The sequence below is a fragment of the Anser cygnoides genome, chromosome 5, assembly GCF_040182565.1.
Source record: "Anser cygnoides isolate HZ-2024a breed goose chromosome 5, Taihu_goose_T2T_genome, whole genome shotgun sequence".
NCBI lineage: Eukaryota > Metazoa > Chordata > Aves > Anseriformes > Anatidae > Anser > Anser cygnoides.
Window position 1 is genome coordinate 17944033 of NC_089877.1, and position 22844 is coordinate 17966876.

At 38.4% G+C, this 22844-nt stretch overlaps 1 protein-coding gene across 1 annotated transcript; it reads left to right on the forward strand.

Moving 5' to 3' along the window:
* Positions 1-273: 273 nt before the first annotated feature.
* FBXO3 (F-box protein 3) lies at positions 274-22583 on the forward strand. Its single transcript, XM_048058769.2, has 11 exons — positions 274-432; positions 4075-4164; positions 6501-6664; positions 9122-9236; positions 13460-13664; positions 15285-15330; positions 17572-17656; positions 18493-18615; positions 19068-19183; positions 19544-19734; positions 21497-22583. Exons 1-11 carry the CDS (start codon positions 326-328, stop codon positions 21620-21622), a joined length of 1368 nt encoding a protein of 455 aa, XP_047914726.1. The 5' UTR covers positions 274-325; the 3' UTR covers positions 21623-22583.
* The last annotated feature ends 261 nt before the right edge of the window (positions 22584-22844 follow it).

Sequence of the window (22844 nt, forward strand, 5' to 3'; positions counted from 1 at the left end):
AGATTCATCTCGGGAAGTTTACTTTCTCAGTTACGTGTAACTGTGTTATGTTTCTAATTTCAGTCCCAGTGGATTCTACAGGACCAACCTATAGGGACCAAGTATATAAGCAGGTTTGTATTTGTCTCGTCAGTGCTGTTCTAGCACCAACTCCTGTGGCCCAGCCGAGCAGAGCACCCCCGCATCTCCTCTCGGAGGGCCGAAGGAGGGGAGCCCGGCGGAGCGGCCGGCAGGGGGCGCTGCGGGCCGCCCCCCCCCGACAGCGGAGCGGCGCGGCGCGACGGGCGGGGGCGGCCCCGGCGGCGCCGCTGGGACGTCTCGCAAGATGGCGGCGCCCCTGGACATGGAGCCGGCGGCCCTGAGCCTGGAGCTGCTGCCCACCGACCCGCTGCTGCTCATCCTCAGCTTCCTCGACTACCGCGACCTGATGAGGTGCGGCACGGGCACCGGGCTGCGCGGGATGCGCCGAGACGAGCCGCCGGGGGCTAAGGGGGGAGGAAAAGAGGGCCGGGCCCGGCCTCGGCGGGGGGCTGGGGGAGGCGCGGGAGGCGTTCCCCGGACCGCGGGGCTCGGCGCTGGGCCGCGGGGCGAGCCGAGGCCGGGCCGGCGGAGGGGTGGCGGCGGCGGGGCCCGCTCCCCTCCGCGGCCCCGGCGCCCCCGGGCCGCCGCTGGCAGCTCCGGGCCGGCAGGTGCGCGGCGCCCCCCCGCGGCCGGGAGCTGGGGGCCCGCCGCCGGGGGGGTCAGCCCGGGGGGGGCGGGCGGAGGCGGTGTGCGGGGCGGCAGCCTCCCGGTGAGCCGCGGTTGCACAACTTTTCAGTCCGTGCACGGCTCCGCTCGCAAACGGGGTCAGGAGGATGTGACAGACGGGGAAAGCGAGGCTGGGGCAGAGCGCTCCTGAAGCACTTGTCGCTGCTGGGCAGGAAAAGGATTCGGCTTGTTCTGGAGAAACCGCTCGGTGGAAGACATCCTAACGAATTGCACGCTTAGAAGAGCAGTGTTGTGCCCTTTTTGTTTTGTTTTTAAGCAAAAGGGGATGTTCGCTCTTCTCACCCGCATGCCACACCGCTTTTATTTGTCTCTAAGTTACGCATTAGAACCAGTAACTGAGTTGATGAAATGAGTACTTCTCTGAAAGTCCCGCGTGTCTGCGGGCGAACAAAGGGCAGTCTTGTTGCCGGTAAGTGTTTTCAGATAGCTGAATGAGCTCTTGTTGGAATCTGAGGCAAACTGAACAAAATTAAACAGGAGGACTTTTCAGGCAGAAAAAAGCATGAATGAAAGTTGCAAGCTGCTCTTGGATGGTCTGCTAGGTGGCTAAAGTATTGAGTCAAACAGTGAAGATAAGAACATGTTTTTGCTAAAACCTTAGCAATAGAGTACAAGCAATGGCAGTGATTGGAATCACAGTATTTAGTTGGGGGAGGAATGTGTATGAATCACATAGAATATTATCAAAGTAGTTTCTCTTTTCCAAAATGTTAATAAGAAAGATGAAGGCATCAGAGAGACTTCTATTAGGATGACAGTAAAAAAGGCTAAGCGTAACGAAAGTAAAAACGTACAGTCAATGTAGATGATTTAGTAGTAGTTGATAATGGTGTAGTAAAGGCAGTTAGGCTCAGTACCTATTTTTGTTATGTATTTGAAATGAGATGGATTTGATTGTGCAAGGACCATTAAATACTGGTTAGGTTTCTTAGCTCTAAAGGTGACAATGGTATTTTTGCATAACTGGCTCTTCGTGGTACTCAGAGCAGCAATTGAGGAAATCTTTAGTTTGCTACTGTTTGCTTTAGTGACATGTACATGCTCTATCACAAACATTACAGTTTCTCTAGTATTCCACAGGTTGGTTAGCCTGGTGGTGGTCCTTAAATAACGGAAAAGCTGACATGGGACAAAATATGTATGTAATTAATGAGAATTGATTGAAGATGCAATTAAAGCCTGTTTGAAACGACATGTTTCTCTGATGCCACAGTGACTTTTCTCCAAGCAATTACAGGATTGGTTGATAAGCACCAACATAGTAGATTTCAGATAGGAATTTAACTTCAGGATATTCTAATTTACAAATAAACATTCGTCGTATTGTGAATGAAGTTCTTACATGGCCAAATGTCAACATTTTGCTGTTAATGAGCAGCCATGAAACAACATGGTGTTTCTAGTGGGATTATGTTGGGATTGCTATTAAATTCGAAGTACAAACCATTAACAGGTGTTGAATATCATCTTATTTAAAGGTAAAGCCATTAAAATTTACAAATGCTGCAACGAGAGGTGAGGTAACACAGCAATCTTTCAAGAGGTCTGTGTTCTGGTCAAGCTGACCAGTCAAGTAAGTGAGCTGTAATTCTGAGGGGGAAAAAAAAGTGCAAGACCATGCTGATGGAAGGCAATGAATAAAAAGATCCAAGGGTGTTAACAATCAATTCAGCGTGTCTGTCTCATTAGTAAAACGATTATGATGGTAGAAATGAATGCACTGATGTCTTTGTGTTATTGAGAGTGGAAAGGTAATGGCAGGGCATCCAAAGGAAGAATCACTTTGCATCGTTCAGGTTAGTTTTGAAATACTAATATAGTTATAGTTTAAACAGCTTATAATGGATATTAGGGGAAGAAAAAAAAAAAAAGAAAAAAACACTGAACCGGGCAGATAAGCATGAAAAATTCTGTAGTCTCAGCACAAGATGTTTTCTCCAGGCCTGGACTCTGGCTTACTTAGCTTATCAAAGACAAGATTTGGAGGTATCTTTATTTCAGTATGTAACTATGTCCATTTACACTGTTGGTCTTTCTAATTTACCAATATCTGAGCTACACTGGGGAAAAAAAAAAAAAGGTCAGTAACTGAAAGCTGAAGTTTGGTAACCTCGTTTAGGGTATTTAGATGTTAATCACAGCCATTAAAACACGTATATTAATTGTTAGAACAAGCTACCAGAGGAAGTGGTGGTACTGCATCTGTATTTGTGGTATCTTTTTGCAAGTTTCTTCGAAGTATAACTGACAATTCAGCTCAAATACAGAAGGAGGAAAAGGTTTCTTGTCTGGTGTTGAGGTTAGACTGAATGAGACACTTGTTTCTTTTAAATTCTATGAATCTTTGAATAACATAGTAATTCCCTGTATTACTGCTCTGCATGTTGCTGATGTTTTGCCACACATTCTTAACAACACAAATATACTGGAATGCCTTGCTGTTATTGTCAGTTTTACATTCCAGAAAGGCTTTTAAATTGTAAGAAGTAAAAATGGGAACAGGCTTGTGTGTTTGATGGTAGCTCTGTTACTGCTTTTAAAAACCAAGTTACCAGGCATTGGGAATATGGGTTAGTTATTGCTATCTCCTTGCATCAAGCAAGGATCAACTTAAATGATTCTGAAGCCAATTCCCAACTCACGTCCTACAGTTTTACTTAATACTGCTTCTGCCATAATGCTGGATAGTGCAGTATATGATTCTTTGAAATTCCTGAAGCAGCAGTGTTACCTGCAATGCAACAGTGGCAAGAACTTATATATGCTCTTCATAAGAGTGAACTTGCAGTTTTTTTGTTTCCCGTCATAAAGTTTATTTAAATAACTTAAAGTGGAAAATAACTTTGTAATACTTAAACTGTATAGTTCTTAGGCTTATTGATTCAGCTTTCAGTAGTATGGCAACAGTGAAAAAGATCAGGTAGAGTCTGGAGATTCAGGTAAGGAAGCAATTTAAATCATAATAACTAGCCTACTGGAATACGTACGTCTGGTGGCATGGAGTCACACCCAAATCTTTCAGATAAGGTTTGTGATGGCAGAGACGTGCAGGATGACCCACTTTACAAAATGACTTAATTGTTGACAATTCTTGAAGTTCTTGAAGGATGTAGTTCAATTAGAAAAGTAGTTCATGACTTACACAGCTGTAATGGAGACTCTTAACCTTTATAAGAACAACTCTGAAAAGGACAGTTGACTAATTTTGATGTTAATTTCATGAGAACATAAATTACAATGTATTAGTATTTCTCTGTTTATTTCACTGCTCTTTTGCAATCAAATTTAATGATTTTATATTTATAGTTGCTGCTATTTAAGTCGGAGATTAAATCAGCTCTCAAGCCATGATCCATTGTGGAAAAGACACTGCAAGAAATACTGGCTTATTTCAGAGTAAGTGTGATTGTATTAAGCCTTTTCTCTCTATAAAAATAAGACTTACGTTATTGTGCTGTCTATGTCCACATTACTTCCAGTAACTCTCAGATAGAATTGGTATTTGCCATTTACTGGCTTCAAAATGATCAAAGGTTTGAGGTATCAAAAAAGTTAATTTCCTATAAAAGTTACATGAATGTAGGAGTGTTATGAAAGTTTTATGGATTGTTAGCAAAGAGGTGCCCTGTTAATCCCTAGGCTGAAGGAGAAGCTACAGTCTGACTATCAGGCACCAAATATTCCATGGAGGAAAGTAATATTCTGAGTACTGTAATTATGGGGGTACAGCTGGATGTCTGTGGCAATGGCTGCTATGACTGGAACCACGGAACAGTTGAGTTTGGAAGGTACCTTTTGGGATCATCTAGCCCAACTCCCGTGCTCAGGAAGGGTCACCAGCGGCAGGCAGCTCAGGATCGTGTCTAGTACGGTCTTGAAGATCTCCACAGATGGAGGCTGTGGGCACTGTCTCACACCACTGTCACAGTAAGAGTGTTTCTTTGCACACAGTTGGAATTTCCTGGGTTTTAATTTGTGCTGATTGCCTATCCTCCTGTCAGTGCACACTACTGAGAAGAGCCTGGCTCCATCTTTACTCCCTCCTGTCAGGTATTTGTACACATTTATGAGGTGCCCCTGAGCCTTGTCTTCTCCAGGCAGAAGAGTTCCAGCTCTCTTAAACTCTCCTAAAGTGAAAGATTGATCCAATCTCATAATTGTCTTTGAGGCCTTGTGCAGTATGTCCATATCCCTCTTGTACTATAGAGCTCAGAACTGAACACAGTACTCCAGATACAGCCTCACCAGTGACATTCAGAAAGGAAGAATCACCTCCCTTGACCTGCTGGCAATGTTTTCCTATTGCAGTTGAGGATCTGTTGGCTTTTTTTGCTGTGAGCATGCATTGCTGGCTCATCATTAGCTTGCTGTCCACCAAGACCTCCAGGTCCTTCTTGGCAAAACTGCCTCTAAGCCTGTTGGCACCCACTGTGAACTGGGTATATGGGGTTATTTCTCCCCAGATGCAAGACATCAGCATATGTAAACATACAGTGAATGTTCTAATTATATACAGCTTGTGAAGATATAATGCAAGAAGATGTAAAAGTTCTGCCTTGAAATCTCTGCGTAAAAATCCTAAGTGATATTCTTAGCAGAATCCAAACTAGAAAGGAAAATCTGGTGAGGGGGGCAGGGGAAGCAAGATAAGGAAGTGGAAAGTTCAAGCTGAGTACCTGATGCTAGAGAAGAGGAACATGGTTTGTGTATGTGGGGGAGTTCAGGGGGTTAGGACTCCACTAAGCAGAACAGACTCTTGTGTTGGTTTCTGAGGTGCTGGCCTCCCTTCAACCAAGAAAAGTGAGTAATCAAGGCTGAAGGAGATTTCTACAAATAACTTTTGGAGAGTATATATATACTGAAACTTCTCTCATCTGCTGAGACGTGATTCACTTTGGGTTTTTCCTCTTTTAACTCTTTGGTTTTGTCATTAGTTTATATAACTTTCCAGATTGCACTTGATGTCTTTTTTTTTTCTCCTCAACTCATCCTCAAGAAACAAGTTTCTTCTTTTATTATTAGAGCTAAAGAAATGTTAAAGCTGATGTGAAGACTTCTCAAGTGTGTAATTATTATTCGGGTGTATTGAACTGTATTACATATTTTAGATTGAACATGCTTATTGGACTCTGAAGAGTTGGAATATGTCCTTACACAACAATGCAAAAGCCGCTACGCTTTTGGAGGCAAGCATCGTTTGTCAGATATCAGCACTGTATTGGCAGCTTACCTTCCAGTATCCTGCTGTTGTGCCTGTGAGGAGAATTGAATATGCAGTGATTCTTTAAGAAACTGACTTTCCAGATTGGTGTACCGGGTTCTCCATTAACCGTTTTGCTCCTTGATCTTTCTTATTGGGTAAATAAAGGAATTAATGACTAATGTGGTCATTAAAAAATTAGATTTTTAAAGGCCTTCCCTGTATATGTGTGAAATGTGATCTGATATAGCTATTTTACCAGTTCCCTAAGACTTAATAACAGACAGCACTCTTCCTTAATGGAAATATTTTATCTAAATTTTCCCCAGATACTATGTATCCAGAATCTTTTCTACTTCTGTTCAAAGGTGCCAGAATTAATTAAGTTGGTGGAGCTTCCTGTGACTGAGAAATGTTCTTGGCATAGTATTATGCACACCTTTTTTGTCAAATAACAAATATTAACATATTGGGTTTAGAAGTCAAGATTTTTAGACTGGTGTTTAACCTTTCTTACTTCATGTCTATTTAGAGCAGAAAAAAGTCAGCGAAATCAGAGCTGGAAAGCTATCTTCATCAGCACCTACTCTGATCTAGGAAGATATATCCAGTATTATGCTACATTGAAAAAAGCCTGGGATGACCTAGAGAAATACTTGGGACAGCGGTGTCCTCGGATGATTGGTTCTTTGAAAGGTATGGTATAAGACCTACTTCCTTTAGTTGATTGGCTAATGCTACATTGTCTCTTATTAGGTTTTGTACTGTTTTCATCTTAGGCCTGTGCATTGGTTACTGGAGCCCTGGAAGTCAAGGAGACGTGCTCTCCCTTCCCCTGCAGTAAATAAATATTGGGTCACATGAATAGTACTTGGTCAGTTACTAGTGATCCATAGAAGCTCTAAAGATTTCTTTTAAGAAAACAATTATTTTTTTTTCTAGTGAACAAATGAAAATACTTTTGCTGCTTTTGTCTATGGTTGCTGGGACTGATTTTTTTTTTTATTTTTAATTTTTACTAGTCCCAGTATTTCAAGGACCTGGGGCTTGTTGGTGTGATTTTTATGTATGAGATTTTCTGAAGACCTAACGAAAGCACATTGACACTTTTAAACAGTCACTTTTAAACTAAAGCCAAAAAAAAAGGGAGAGGTTTTTTTCCTCTTCTGTAGGTCTTACTGTGTTCCTCTAATAAAGGTAAATTAGTGGCTGAACAAGGATTTGTATTTTTAAAATTACATATCCAGGTTAAGTTTGTGTCTTAATACTTGAAGTAATTCTGGTGTTCAGATTCATAAATCGTGTACATTAAGACATAAAGCAAGTTTGGGCTTTTCTGGTATAAGGATAAATAGGTCTTGCATTTTCATCTTCAGTCATCTGCGTGCAATTAAATCAAATGTCTTTGCCTAATACTGTGGTCTGTGAAATTAAGAAAAACCTATAGACAATGTTCTATTTCCTATGTAAGTCTTGCACATTTTTTGACTTGCTGGATTGTTACTTTTTTTCTAATTATTTGTGAATAACAGTGTGATTAGAATTTAATACATGCTGGTTTTTGTTCTGATTTTTTGGGGTTACTTCTGAGTATTACTGAAGTAATACCATTTTAGGAAAAAACCATAAGTGTTATGTGTAGCCTAAAGTCTTGTGTTACACAGGCCATAGTGTTTCATGAAGATATCCATGCCTTGATTTCTGTAACTTGCATTCTGCTCTATTGAAAACAGAGCACTCAGGTATACGGAATCAGTGAATTGTCAGTCAAATATTAATAAGATGGAAATTATCTGTGTTGGAGGTGTTGAAATGAGCAGATCTTTCCATGGTTTTACTTTCAAATACCTCCCAAGGTATTTGGTGCAGTGAAGCTTCTCTTTGTCTACCAAAAGACAAAAAAAAAACGTGAAATTTTCCATTTCTACGCTTCTATTGTGATGGAAAGTTTTAGCAGGAGCTCTTCTAAGACTCAAACCTTCATAATACCATTAGAACAGCACCGTGTTTCACTGGATATTTAACTCATACCTTATAAATTAAACTGATAATAAATATGAAAAATGTTTTTTAAAAAAATCAGCCAGAAAACCTTGATTAGACCAGACCGCACAGGGCATCCACTTGATGTTTGGTAGAAAGGAGGACATAGAAATCCCTCTGAATTGTGTGTGGAGGTATAAGAATAGTTACTCCCCACCCCTTTCTGTTGATAATTGATATGTAAATCCCCTCAATTTACTCAATGTATTTATTGCTTCAAATTTTAGATGGATGGTGGCTGTAGCCAATTTTTTTTTGTTGGTGGTCCGATTGGAAACTGAAAGAAACAACCCTCAGAATGATGAAAGTCACATCAATATTGCCTAAAAGTTGTAACTGGGACTCTGTCAGCTAATTACAACATTGTGGGGGAAAGGTTCATTTCACTTCATAAATACTTTATGATTAAGTCAGGCCTGTTGAGATTTCACTGGACAGAGATCGGTGTGCTGTATTAAGTAATTAGTTAAAGTAATCAGCTTCCTTTCAAATGTGTGTAGTATTCATTGTATAACACCTGGCATACAGTAATTACCCAATATTGATGCCTATGTTCATTTGATCAAGGCATTTATAAATTCCACGCTTTGTATTTGAAACAAGTTGATTTTTAGTGATTCTGGCCATTTGCATGACTTGAATCAGTGCAAGATTCTTGAGATCATGCTCGTTGACAACTGTGTCCCTAAGTTAAACTGAATTTTCCTTGCTTTTGTATTTCTGTCAGCTCGCTTCCTCTGAATTACAAGTGGCAAAATACTTTGAAATATATTCCTGTATTTGCTTTTGTAATAACATTAAAAAAAAAATTAGTAATGCTGGGGCTACTTCAAATTCTCTTTGGCAACTGAAAACATGCTGTTATGTCTAGAGTGTACGTAGTTTCTCCTTATTGCTAGCTACGCAGCTCTAACAAAATGATATGAAATAAAATTTTAAAGAAAAAGGTCTTAACGCAAATCCTAGTATTCATCTTTGTCAGCAGCAGCATATAGATACTGTGGGCAGAGTAGTGAAGCAGCATTAAATTTGAGCGTTTCTTAGGAACAGCCCTTCTTTATTTCCCCCTCCAAAACTGCCTCTTCATGCTCTGTTTCTTTTCGTACACAGAGAGTGTGCGGGAGGAAGATCTAGATGCTGTGGAAGCACAGATAGGCTGCAAACTCCCTGACGACTACCGATGTTCATTTCGTATTCACAATGGACAGAAGCTAGTTGTTCCCGGGTAAGGAACAAAAACTACATATCAAGTCATTAATTCCTGCTGTATTTCTTGGTCTGTTTACTAAAAAACAAAAAAAAAAAAGTCTGCTAATCAGGACAGATGAAACATTAAATATATTATAACTGAGTGACTGCTTCTAGTGACACTTCTAGAATTGGTTATGTTCTACTCTCAGAAGTAACCGCAAATGTGGTGTAGATTCTTAATTGATCTAATTATTCTTACACTTCAGTCTTCTCTCCTAGTGAGTGCCTTTAATTTTTTTTGTAGTAACTAAAATTTCAAACTATTAGACAACATACCACTGTAAGTTTTGCTTCATGTTACCTATGTAAATTAGCCTCTTGACACTGAAGGCTTCATGATTTAATAACTTTTTTTTCCAAATGCTTAGGGAATAACTTTCAAATCAGGTGGTCATCAGTAGAATCACAATGTCAGTTTTGCATATTAAGTTTTCTAAGCAGAAGATTTTATAATTTCAAGTGGTATCAGCAATTAAAAACTCATTTTACATCAAGTTTAGAAGGCAAATGACTAGATGTGAACTTGTATCTTCCAACTAGAAAAAGTTTTACCAGCCCAGCATTTGACAAAGTGCCACAAGTGTTAGCAAAAGATGGTAAACTAGGGCAAATCATTGCAGAGTCTGTAGTGGGCAGTGCTTTCATGTTGCTCTACCAAAGCCTTCGCAGGTAAAGCAGGCACAGCTTCCTCTAATTCCTCTAATAAGCGTGGAAGGAATATGGGAAACAGCTTTATGCAACCATAAGAATGACTTCCAGTTCTTTCTTTTTCTAGGAGAGACTTTTTTTTTTTTTTAGAGGAGAGGTAGGTGCCCTAGTTCTGTAGGCTTTAAATGAGAGAGCTCTTTCCATTTTGAAAGTGCTTCCTTCTGTTGCCTGGTAGAGTAGTTACTAGTGGTAGTGGTAAAAGTGGTAGTTACTAACAGCAAATATATTATCGTTGATCAGTGGATGACTTTCTAATAATTTTTATCAACCCTAATATGATTCAGAAAGTGTTGGTTTATGCAAAGTACAGTTATTGCACTTAATCAGCTTGGAAGTGATCAACATGCAGCTCTGCAGCTTGTGTATAGCTCTGCACCTCTTCCTACTGCTTGGACTTGGTGATATTGGAGGTCTCTTCCAACCTAGATGATTCTGTGATACTGCGATGAGTAACGTGCCTGTGGAAGGGCTGTTGCAGGGGACACGCACCTTCGGGCATGCCTTTTGCTCTGAATAACTGCCAGTGCGCTGTGATCTATTGCTGTACCCTCAAATGGAGAGCATGAGCCTACACCCAGGTTGACAAACCTCCCTGGTGGAGCAGTTAGTTCTGACACTTGAGACCCAGAGCAAAAAAGGCTGCCACGCTGCAAGTGGAAGGCCTGGTGTTACCTTTGGGACACGCTTACTAGCCAGCCCCATAGCTCTTCACTTTGTTGTGGGAGGTGAATACTGCAAAGTTCAGCTCTAGGTAGTTGAAGTCTGCAGAGAGTTGATGGGATGGACATGTTAGGCCAAAAATGGAGGAGGACACTGGGACTAGACATGGATGCATCTTGCATGTTGTCACTGTTAGGTACTTCATGTATCTGTGCTTAGATTTTAGCAAGAATACATAAGGAAAAATGAGAGGAATGGAACCTGTTGCCCAAGCATTAGATCACGCTGACATGTGGCAGCTTGTGCTTTGAGTCACTGCTTTCATAACGCCAGTAAAAGTATAGCGTCCGCAAGAGTTTGCATCTGCAAACATCAGTTAAAGGCAACTTAGAAGGGAGTATGGGTGGGGAGATGTAAACTACAGGTTTGTGTATTTGGTTGGGGAAGAGAAGGTTGCAGCTCTCAGCCTCTTTGGGGGAAGGGAGAAAAATAAATTCATATATGGTTTATAAAGTCAGGAAGCTCAGCTACTCTCGCATGTACCTTTACAGATTACTTTTTAGTCCACGCTATGCTATCGGGTGACGTTACTGAAAGACAGTTTATTGGAGGACTGATCAGTCTTACTCTGACCCTAGGAGTATTTTCTTAATTGATCTGTCAAGAATACTGTGCTGTTAACAGTGGCCCAGTCTAGTTTGAATTGCACAATCAGTCAGATCTCTTTGAGTTCTAGTTACTTGGATCTAGCAGCAACCCTAAGGAGAAGCTAAAGTCTCTGGATTTTGGGATGGATGCTGGCTGTTCTGTTTGTTTCTGGTTCTAGGAGCTTTCATGTGCTAATTCCAATGCAATTCCTGTGCTATCATTGACATTGCGTTAGAATTTAAACTTTCTTACGATTTTGACAAACATCTTGCATTAATGTACCATAGGCAAAATATCTCATCTTTCAGAGCTTTGAGAGAATGTCAGACAAATTCTGCCAAAAAAAAAAAAAGGATGAGAAAGCTGTTGTTGCAAAATCTGTTGTATTCTTACAATTGCAAAAGCTATGAACTCTATTACTTCAGGCCTTTTTCCAGATACATAGTGTATATATAGCACATTCGTGTGTAAACTTTTTCATGTGTCCTGCTGGTTCATAAGAAGAATATTTCATGGGCTTCTTTTGATGTCCTTCCAAATGTTTCAAAGTCCCATGTCAGTTATATAAAGACATGTTTATGTGTAATGTATTTATTGTTGTAACTACTGCTTTCATTAACCTCATGCCATTAGCCTGTTTAAAATGTGTCAGATTCTTGTATTTTGCTTAGTTTTAAGTTCAGTCTGTAAAGTAACCTGAATTAAGGAGGTATTAAAGTGTAATTCTTAGCAAAGTATTGTCAGATACTCATCTCATAGTTTGTTGATACTTAGCATATGTATATGATGGGAGATTGAATCTTGAGAAATTTTTATGTTGACCTGGCTAGACATCTCTTCTAGAAAGGCCTCCAAAGAAGATAAAATGTTTTTTTCAAACAAAAAGTCTGGTTTTAATAAAATAAAAACTAGAAAATGTGACTTCTTAAATACAGAAGTCAAAAAGCTAGTAAGATGGACTGAAATTAGACAGGAGTTCTGTATAAATCCTTTACTTATTTAAGGTCTGTTTTAAATTGTTCACTTTGATTTTTACTCTGCAAAGTTTTCTCTGAAGGCTGAGACCTTGCCAAAACCCAGGCTACATCTGAAGTCTACTGAATCTTTCCTGTCATTCACAAAAACTTCTTTGCAGCGTGTTTTTCTTTGGCTTTGACAAATGTAGTCTTCTCCTCTTGCTAAGCACACTGCTGTAGTGTGTGCCCTTGTAAGTGAATACTTAAGTCATGTTACCCCATTCTTCTGTTTTCTGCCCCTCTGTTAGGTTGAATGTAGGTTGCTTGTTTTTTTATTTTTGCCCTAGCGTTTCTCACCTGTCACTCATATCAGTGTTAAGTTCAGTTTCTGATGCTCACCTTCATTCCTGATATGTTACGCTTTTCAGATTAGTACAACTTTTTTTTCCAAATGTGTGTATTCTTTTCATAAGCAGAGAGGCTACTATGGTCTTCAGAGTCGCTTTCTTATTGTCAAAAACAACCACCAAAAAATCCCATCTTTTGAAGAGATGTTTACAAAAAGCAAGACAGAAGAATTAGGACACTTGATAGTCTTGTCATGTCATGCTGATGAATATTGTCTCATTCTTTCCTTGTACAACTTTGCTTGTATCTGTCTGCCTAAGTTTTTGTACTGAGATTTTAATCTCTGATGCAGTAGATGTTTTCCTTCTTTACTTCTCAACATTTTCTCCAAAGTATAAAGCACCTAGATCATTGTGGTTTTGATCAATGACTGTTACTATAGCAGCTTGTTACTCTAATTGAAAAACCATGGATGCTTTGTGGAAGTTAATTTTCAGTGCTATCAAAACTTGAGATACAGGCTGCATTGGCTATTGTTACATTATGCTACTATAGAAAACTGTGTCAGCTGTTAACAGAAAGCCTCCACCTTTTTTGAAATAATTGTAGACAATGAGAATCTCCAACAGTTTAAAAGGGCGCTTTAGGATGCACAGAATGTACAAGGAAGTGTTTGAGAGCTACCAAGCCTTCCTTTATGAAGGCTGGTGCTGTGAACTAAAACTTGGCTTGGCTCCTAAATATTCCAGTTGGACTTCATCTAGCTCTAATATGCATCTAGAGCATTGATAGAGTTAATACTTAGAAAAGATTTCTGAAGCTGTCGCTGCATTCTGAGTAGTACCTTCTGTTTATCTTTTTTTTTTCTTGTTTCAAGTTTGATGGGAAGTATGGCACTGTCAAACCACTACCGCTCTGAAGACCTGTTGGATATTGACACAGCTGCTGGAGGTTTTCAACAGAGGCTAGGTCTGAAACAATGCCTTCCACTTACGTTTTGCATTCACACTGGCCTGAGTCAGTACATGGCCCTGGAGAGTGTGGAAGGACGAAATAAATACGAGATCTTCTATCAATGTCCAGTAAGGAGGATATGTTTATACTTGTGAATGTACTTTTCTAATAACTGATGGTACCCCATTGCATGTTATCTGACACCTGAAATACTTTACATAGCATAAGTATTGTATTAAGACAGCATGCTAGTTTCAGTTCTTTGTCCTTGAGTTGCCATCAGGTTTCACCGAAGTCCACAAATGGAGTGCTGATTAGATGAAAGAAATTTACATGAAGTAGTTAATGGCTATAGCAATTTCCATAGGTTCATGACAGTGGATGGCATTCATCTTTTCATCATTATTGGAAGATACTAGTTAAATTTGTTGACAGCTATGGCAGGTATATAATCTTTTTCTTGTTACTTTAAGAAAGAAAAGCTTTTCTTTGGAAGATAAGCATCTATGTGAATCTCTTCACCCAGATATGATAAATGTGAACTTACTGAAGGGTATCCTCTGGGTTTTAAGCAAACCTTACTTTCTAGTGACAGAACAAATTGGTCATAAACCAAATTTTCTTTTGTAGAACTTAATTATCCGTGTGGTTTTTCATAATTCTTATAGCTGTAGAATTTTAAGATAGTTGTATTGTTGCTAGTGAGGCTAAAAAGATTTTAGCCTTCTCCCACTCTTTAACCACCTCCTGAAGCCTCTTCCAAACAAAAAAGAAGGGGAAGTGAAGGGTGTTTCTTCTATTTATAAAAAAAAAAAAAAAAAAGTTGGTGGGTGGGGAGGATATCTTCTTCCTGCTATGTACTTTCTAGCTGTTTATTTTTAAAGCATGTAGCACTGAGATTTCCAGGAAATGTCGTGATAAGGGATCACTTGGAGGGTGTTGAGCTCTCCCGTTGTATTATGCTGAGTATTTAAACATTTTGGATAATGGTCTCAAATTTGAAATGCTACTTAAATTTTGGGTCATCTCTGAACGGTCCTGCTTGTTTCAAGGGGGGAACGTGGTAGTACAGGATATGGAATTGTTGAGTCTGGAGAAGAGAAGGCTCAGGGGAATCTCATCAATGTTTATGAATACTTGATAGCAGGGCATAAAGAAGTCAAAGCTAGACTTTTCTCAGTGATGCCTGCCCAATTATAGAAGAAGAGCCAGTAAGCACAAATTGAAACAGAAGAAACCTGATCTGAACATAGGGAAAGAGCTGTGAGTGTGGCTGAACACTGGAACAGGTTCTTTATAGAGGTTGCATGGTCTCTGTTCTTGGAGACAGAACCCAGCTGGACATGGTCCTGGGTAACCTGCTCTAGCTGGTCCCGTCTTGAGTGGAGGGTTTGGACTGATCATCTCCAGAGGTCTCCTTCAACCTTAACTTTACTCTGCTTCTGTTTGAAGTCAATATATTTTTATTTGCTGTGTTTCTTAAGCGATGCATTAAATCTGATTAACCTTAATGGAATGTTCAAGCTGTACATTTAATTATCAGCTGAGTACTCACAGGGACAGGAATTTCTTTTATATTATACATTTGAATATCTGGCTGGGAATATAATGGTGTATTAAGAAGCCAGATAATTGGTTTAGTGAATGTAGGGAAAGCATTCCCTGTGTTACATTTCAGATGTTGAATTTTAACCTTTGAAGTCTAATGCTTTACTTCTATTACATCCATAACTTACTTTCCGTTTTAGGACCAAATGGCTCGCAACCCATCTGCTATTGATATGTTCATTACAGGTAACACTTTACAAAATAAAGAATTTTGCAGAATGTTTTAATTGTGTTTAGAAAATACATGTCAGTGTTTGACAGATCAAATCAAACTGTACAGTGCAGCTGACTTGTACAGAGCAAGTGTTCTAAATTTTCTGTAATACTTATAAGACGCTAACCTGATTTAAAACATCAGTGGTTATTTGAAATGAGATGCAAGTTTTCTTTATTAAAGCTTGTCCTTCCTTGTGTCTTGTATATGAATTACTCAGTGTATTAACCTGTCTAACAAGATGAGCAAAAGCTTTAAATTAGCCATCATGGGAATGACGTAAGTAGTTATACATCCAGATAGGCAGTTTTTTTCCTAGTAGTTTTTGCTACCATGTTAGAAGTTCAAAATATTTTGTGTCCCTTCATGAAATCTAAATAATTATAACCATAGCTACAGAAGAAAGCCTTTCTGAATTTTGATTTGGCTAATTTTCTGTGTCATTTGGTTATGTAGTAGTCCATTATGATCATCTGTCTGATAAGTACATTGGCTGAAATGATTCTTCATTTTAATTCCCTGAAACCTGGTAACAGTGACTATGCTTTCCCACTGAGTCAAAAGAATTAATTTAGACAAATGTGTTCTAACTGGTGCCAAAATTCATGTTAGCATTGTATATTTCTTCAGATATATGTACTGATAGCAACAGTGGGAAACTACATTAGACAATGCTATACCACTGCTGGTTTAGGTTGAAGGTAGTTAAACTCTTAGCCACTCTAATTATAGGAAACCTTTCTATGTACTTACTGGATTTAAGAACTGATTTCAATGTGAAGTAAAAAGTTTGTCATCTGTTTTACGAAGGTCATATTTTAGAATGCACTATGTGCTTTAGGATCATCAGAGGGAAGTTACAGCAAAAGCTCAAGAGTAATAGCTGGTTACTTGCTTCTTTCCACCTGAGGATGATGTAATACTTTAAAGTTACTCTGGTGTATTCATATTGTTACCTCGAGCTTGCTGCTTTTATGGCGTTGCCTCAATGGTGAGCTGGTCTGACATCGTACTTAAATGTATTGCACTTGGTTGAAAGGGTTAATCTTGGCATATTGCAGGGTGGAGGGGAAGCTTTACATACAGCATTTATCTAGTTTTTTTGAACGTTGCAGAGTAAATTGGTCCATTTTCTCCATTTGGAGTTACTTTATACAAGGTTTGCATTTTGTGGATTAGTGGTAGAAAGGAGGATAATAAGCTTGGAATTGCTTAGACTTCCAAAAGATCAAAGGACAGTACACGTAGCTCTCGCACAAAGTGAGAAGTGGTAAGTACATGTAATCTAACAGGAGTGATAGTACTTGATAACATGTCAGTGAAGGTTAGGATAATAGTTTCACAGTATTTCAGTTAGCTTCAAGATGTTCTTTATGAGTAATATTGACAAATATTTGAAGAACTCTGTGTACTTTTCTGTTGAACTCTTTATTACAATGCTGAGAAGATCTGTGGCTGAGAAATTGTTTTCCAGAAAGCCAGTATCACGTGTATGAAACTCCCCTCTTTAAGAGTTAAATGTGACAGCTTGACTGTCTGCTTAGAACTCAAGCTGTTCCTAAATAATGGCTGTAGGTGTATGAAAAGCTTTCCTCAGACAATGGCTGTATGTTTAAGAAAATTCTACCTTCTTTTGAATGACATACAGCCTTATTTCTTCTGGGTTTGTAGGAGGAGTGCAGAGCATATCTCTGTCTATGCCTCATCCCCATTCTCAAGGAGAGGAAAATTCTGCAACTTGTTAGCAGGTTTCTTAAACATTATTCATATGGAAGCTTGTATTTCAAAATTAAGTAAGTCCATCAGCAGGCTTGTGTGCTCCTTGTAGGTAGACTAGCTGGAAATAGCTACACAAATAGAATAGGCCACTGTACTAGTCGTCTTTCCAAATCATAGCAGAACAGTCTTGATAAGGAAAACATGATGACAGGCACCAGCATTTGAAGGCTGTGATTATAATGTGATATACTTAGCTAAGAGCTTCTTTGATTGCTCTGGCATTTCTGGAGTATGTAATCTTCATTCTAGGTTGGTTTCTACAAATGATCTTTGTTGGTTGAATGAGCTGGAATATTGACTGAATCATCTAAAAGTCTGAGAATTTATTGTAGAAGTATTCAAAGTTTTAAACTGTTTCCTTTGAATATTTATTGTAATGTACTTAGTGGTAAATTTGCCTGTCCTTATGAACACTTCTCTTCTTTGACATCTAGGTACATCTTACTTGGAATGGTTTACATCCTACGTAAACAAGGTTGTAACTGGTGGTTATCCTATCATCAGAGATCAGATTTTCAGGTATTGTGTCTGGGATTTATAACTTCATTGCAATATGTTGATGGCTCGTTTAGAATGCGGACCTCTTTTGAAGTAGTTATGCGTTTGTCATACAAAAGCTAATGGTGGAGAGAAGAGGAAGTGCATGAGGTATTTCAGATACAGCTTTAAAACAGAATGCTTAAAAAAAACTTTTTTTTTAATACCAGAAGCTTCAGAGGTTGTAACTTTGTGTTATCAGAACTGGAATCTTGTGATACAGTTGATCTGAAGCATAGCTAGTACCATATCATTTATTCTGTCTGCTATGCACGCACTGCAGCTGCAGGACTGTTCTTAGCTATTAAAAAATCAGTTGTTCCAGTGAACTGGTCTCTAAAGTAACACAGTGCAGAATAAGTAAATAAACAGGACTTGTTCCGGTGTTTGAATATTCACACATGTATAATTCCTTCTAAATATAGGAGCCTTATTTCAGTCAAACCCTGGTGTTACAGAACACAAGTTCCTGATCTGAAAATTTCTTTGCTGTAGGAGTTGTTAGGTTTTTGGTTTTTAAATAGCATAAAGATGCATCTTTATTAAACAAGTGGGTTTTCATTGACTTCAGATCAAATTATACAGCTAGCTTAATACAAGCATTAATGCAGTTACAGAGAGCTGTAGCTGTATGAGTTTGGGAAGAATATATACTGAAGATTCTGCATACATCCTTTGTTTAACTGCCAAATTACGAATTATTTTTAAGTCTAGCCTCACAGTGCTCTTCTTAGTGATTAACTAATCACTTTACATCTTCAGTTTTCTGTACTGAATGTTCAGAGCTATTTTTAGGTTTAATGTTTTCCTTTTTGTAGGTATGTCCATGATAAAGAATGTGTTGCTACCACAGGAGACATTACTGTTTCTGTGTCCACATCTTTTCTACCTGAACTCAGTTCTGTACATCCACCGCACTATTTCTTCACTTACAGAATCAGGTGAGAATAACTGCGTGACTCTTAAAACACAGGAAAGAGGTATGTAGTGTTCAGATCATCAACTGTTGCAAATTTATGCACAGCATTCATAAAGTTACTAAAATGAATAGGAAGTATCTGAATGTGCACAGCATGCAGTACTTTCTAATAAAAAAAATCATTAAAATATTACCTGGCCAGCTACATAAAGTGCCTGTCAAGTTGGTAATTGGTGAAGTACAGTAATGGGTGGGGGAAGAAGTTCTAAGTAACTCCTGTGACTTAGAAAGGGATAAATAACTACAGTGAATAGAGGCATGCAGGTATATCTTGGCGATTGATTCAGTATACTTCACTGTGGTGTGTTTTTTTTTCCCCCAGTCTATTTTGAGAGATAGCCCAAGACTACCAAGCATTTCTTAAAATGTATGAAAGTAGTTACATAACCATTAAGTATGCCTTTTGGCTTCTAGAATTGAAATGTCCAAAGATGCTCTTCCTGAGAAGGCTTGTCAGCTGGACAGTCGATACTGGAGAATAACAAATGCCAAAGGTGATGTAGAAGAAGTTCAGGGTCCTGGAGTAGTTGGTAAGTAAAAGGTTGCTTTTATGAACGTGTTTAGCATACATGTTATGAAAGTTACACTATCAGTCAATCCTTACGATGAGAGTGTGGCAGTTGTGTGGTTTGTATAAACATAATTTCATTGCTTGAAAGGAAGGAATATGTATCCATCTGTTTTGTCTTAAAGTTGTTTTACAAGGGAAGTTTGAACAGCCTGATAGTTAAATTTTCTTCAAACAGTTTTTTTTAATACTAGTTACTGAGAATCATTTGTGTCCACAGGAATCTAAAATGATCTGCCTGAATGTTATAGAGCTCAGCATACTGCTAAATTGTGGTTATACTTTAGTCCTTACTTATTGTGATCTGGTATTTTACCAACAGGGGAGTTTCCAATAATCAGTCCAGGGAGAGTCTATGAATATACTAGCTGCACCACTTTTTCCACGACATCTGGATATATGGAGGGGTATTACACCTTCCACTGCCTCTACTACAAGGACAAATTCTTTAATGTTACAATTCCCAGATTTCATATGGTGTGTCCAACATTCAAGGTGTCTACAGCACGAATGGTAAGTAGAGATGCATTTGTGCTTATCCTGGATTTTGTGTCTCACCTTCTGTTTTCATTGAACACTTGGATTAATTTTAATAGGAGAGTGCAACTGTGTGTTTAAACTCCAGTTTCAGTTCTTTTCTTGAGAATCGACTCTTTCAGATTCACTTCAACAAAAACTAAAATAATCACTTGGTCTGAGACTTTGGCAACTTCCCATTATATAAATTCTTTTCAGCTTCTGGAATGTTTATTGATTAAAAAAAACACACTTCTGTTGCAAAATTCACAGTACTGAACAGTATTGGGATTTTTAATTCTGTATAAAACATACCATAGTTAAGCCTACATCAGTCTGGAAACCATAGCAGTCTTTTCAGGCAGTTTCTATGTCAGTAAAGCCATATATCCTTGTTGCTTTGGCATGTAATGCTACCAATTTAATTCAAAATCCTAGGCCCTAGCTTTCACAAGAAGTCCTAAGTGGCTATGGGTCTTCCTTCTTGGGTCCTCAACTCTGTCTGGTATTAAGGTCAAGCTGTGTCTTATCAGGTGAGATCTGTCACCCTGTAGGTTCTTAACAGAGGTAGAACTTGACCATTCTGTTGTCCTGTGTCTGAGCTCCAGCGCTCCCCAGGATGCACAGAAATATATATGTTTGTATGGTTATGTCTGTTCAGGGCATATTTCAGAGGTATATCTGATTATGCAGACTGCAGAAATGTTGAGGTTTGTTTGTTCATTTTGTTTTAAGGAGTTGCCTTATTTCTTAAATTGTACCTAGAAACATGGCATTGAGTTAGCTGTTTGGATTTCTTAGTTCTTTTAAATATTCCTTCTTGGTATCACCACACTATGGTATGTTTTAGCCATAACGGTCTATCCACTTTCTTCAAAAACAGAAGTTTAAGTTAATGACAATTTTAAAAAGGTGTTGGTCCTTTTGATGGTCACTAGTTCACACTGAAGTGCATTTCATTAAGTCACTTAATGAAATCAATAAGATATTTAGCTTACTGTTAATTGTAATATAATTATAGTTTGGAGATTGTAGGAGGTGATCTTTAACTTTTCTGTTTGTTTTGGCACATTTAGAGAAGATTTCTTTATTTTATCACTAGCATAGCCCTTATTTAGTGTCTAATTCAGATAGAACTTAGACTTTGAGCAATCACTGAGTCTTTCTTAGGAGTAAGCATCTACCTTCACACTTTTCCCTGTTTTTCCAAGGGATTTGAGAAACTCAGTAGTAGCTCTAACAGTAAATGCCAGCAGAGGTCGTGCTTGTAATGGAAAATGTCACCTCTAACTCAAGCTTACACTTGTGAGTTGTAACCTTCCAGTCAGATGACTGTGAAAGTCATTTGTTTTTATATCTTTTACTCTACCTCCTAGTTTTAAAAGGTAGTAATGACCCTCTTTTTTTTTTTTTTAAACTACCTGTATTAAAAGTCTAGATAAGCTGCCAAGGAAATTGGTACAACTAAGGTGCTGAATTGTGGTACCTTGTGGCATTGTATACATAGTTGTATACATGGAATAATTAAGGCTAGTGGATATTTATTGAGTTAAAGGTCAAGTACTTTGGCAAAATTATCTTTATTGCTAATTATTATTGTAAGCTTAGGGAACTGGTTTTGAGACACGGGGTACGGTATCTACCTCAGGTAACTGATGCAGTGATACAGACTTTCAATTTTTCTAGAGAATTGTTAGTGCTTCTTTATAAGCAGCTGGAATACAAAATTTTGATTAAGTATGTGTATGTTTTGTATTAGGAAACAAATCATAATGAATATGCAGTGGATGAAGATGAAGATTCCACAGATACTGATGAATATGAAGATCGACGTAGAGTGTTGGACATTCCCGCACCTTCTGGACGCTGCCCACATCATACCTGATGGGATTTTGTTTGCTTCAAAACTGTTTTCAGAAGCTGAACTCTTTGGGACTAGTGCATAAGAATATTTCTGACTATTGTAAATGAACTTTCTGTTGCACATCAGGGCAACTAGCATGAATGTTGGTGCCAGCTCTAATATTCATCAGAATATAATTTTTTTTTTTTTCCCTGGCTTGGAAGTGGGGGGGAAAGGAGGGAGGGAGAGGAAGAGAAAGATGTTTAGGTTTTGTTCACTTCTTTCCAAAGTGCAAAACAGCTTGATAGTCTGAGGTAATCATATCTTACAGTTTTAAACTATTGCCTATTTATGATCATATTACAAATGCGGTGTGGGGATTTGTTTTTATACAAACATTTAAAATTAGCAATAGACAAGATGGCAAAAAAGGTGTGTACTATCGTCCTTTCTCATGAGTTTCTACTGTTGATAATTTCTGCTAGGAATGAAATTTGCAGGTTGGTCAATGTATCCCATTTGGGTTAGATCAGGTGCTCTTATGCTCTTTTTATTAACATATAAGTACCAGAAAATTCTGGTTATCAGATGCATAAATTTGGAATGAAACTGGCCTTATTTTTGGACAATCTGTCTTTCAGCTTAATTTTATGCTAAGTGACTCTGAATAATGCCTTTTTGGAATGTAGTGTAAATGCGTAATCTGCCCCTCGATAACAAAGAAATTTCTCAATGACTACAAATTATGAATTTGTAAATAAGTTCTGAGTTTTTCTTTATATGATGTTTGCTGTTCAGACTTTGTCATAGGTGACAACTTATGTTGAAGTATCATGTCTCCCTAAATCCTCTATGGGTTTTTGCAACTATGCATGAATCCAAAAAAAAAAAAAAGAGCCTGACAGAACACTAGATGACTAGAAACTTTATATTTAAAGAAGTATCTGTTTGCTTTATCACTTTTATTTTGTTTCCACTGTCATTAATAAACAACTTAACTGCCTCCTTTGCTCTAAAGTGCAACGTGGGACTGATTCTGCTGAGACTTGAGCAAAAACTGTGATGTTTTCCTGTAGTCAGTTCTTCTTTCTGACATACAGAATTAGTAGCTCCAGTGATGGGATACCAGCATATTGTTGTTCCGAGTGATTTTTTTCCATTACTATCTACAACTGTTACATAAACTGTAGATTTTTACAAGCCCTAGTATTGGATTCCCAATGTGCACATCTTTTTCTTGTGCCACACAGCATCTGGATCTTCC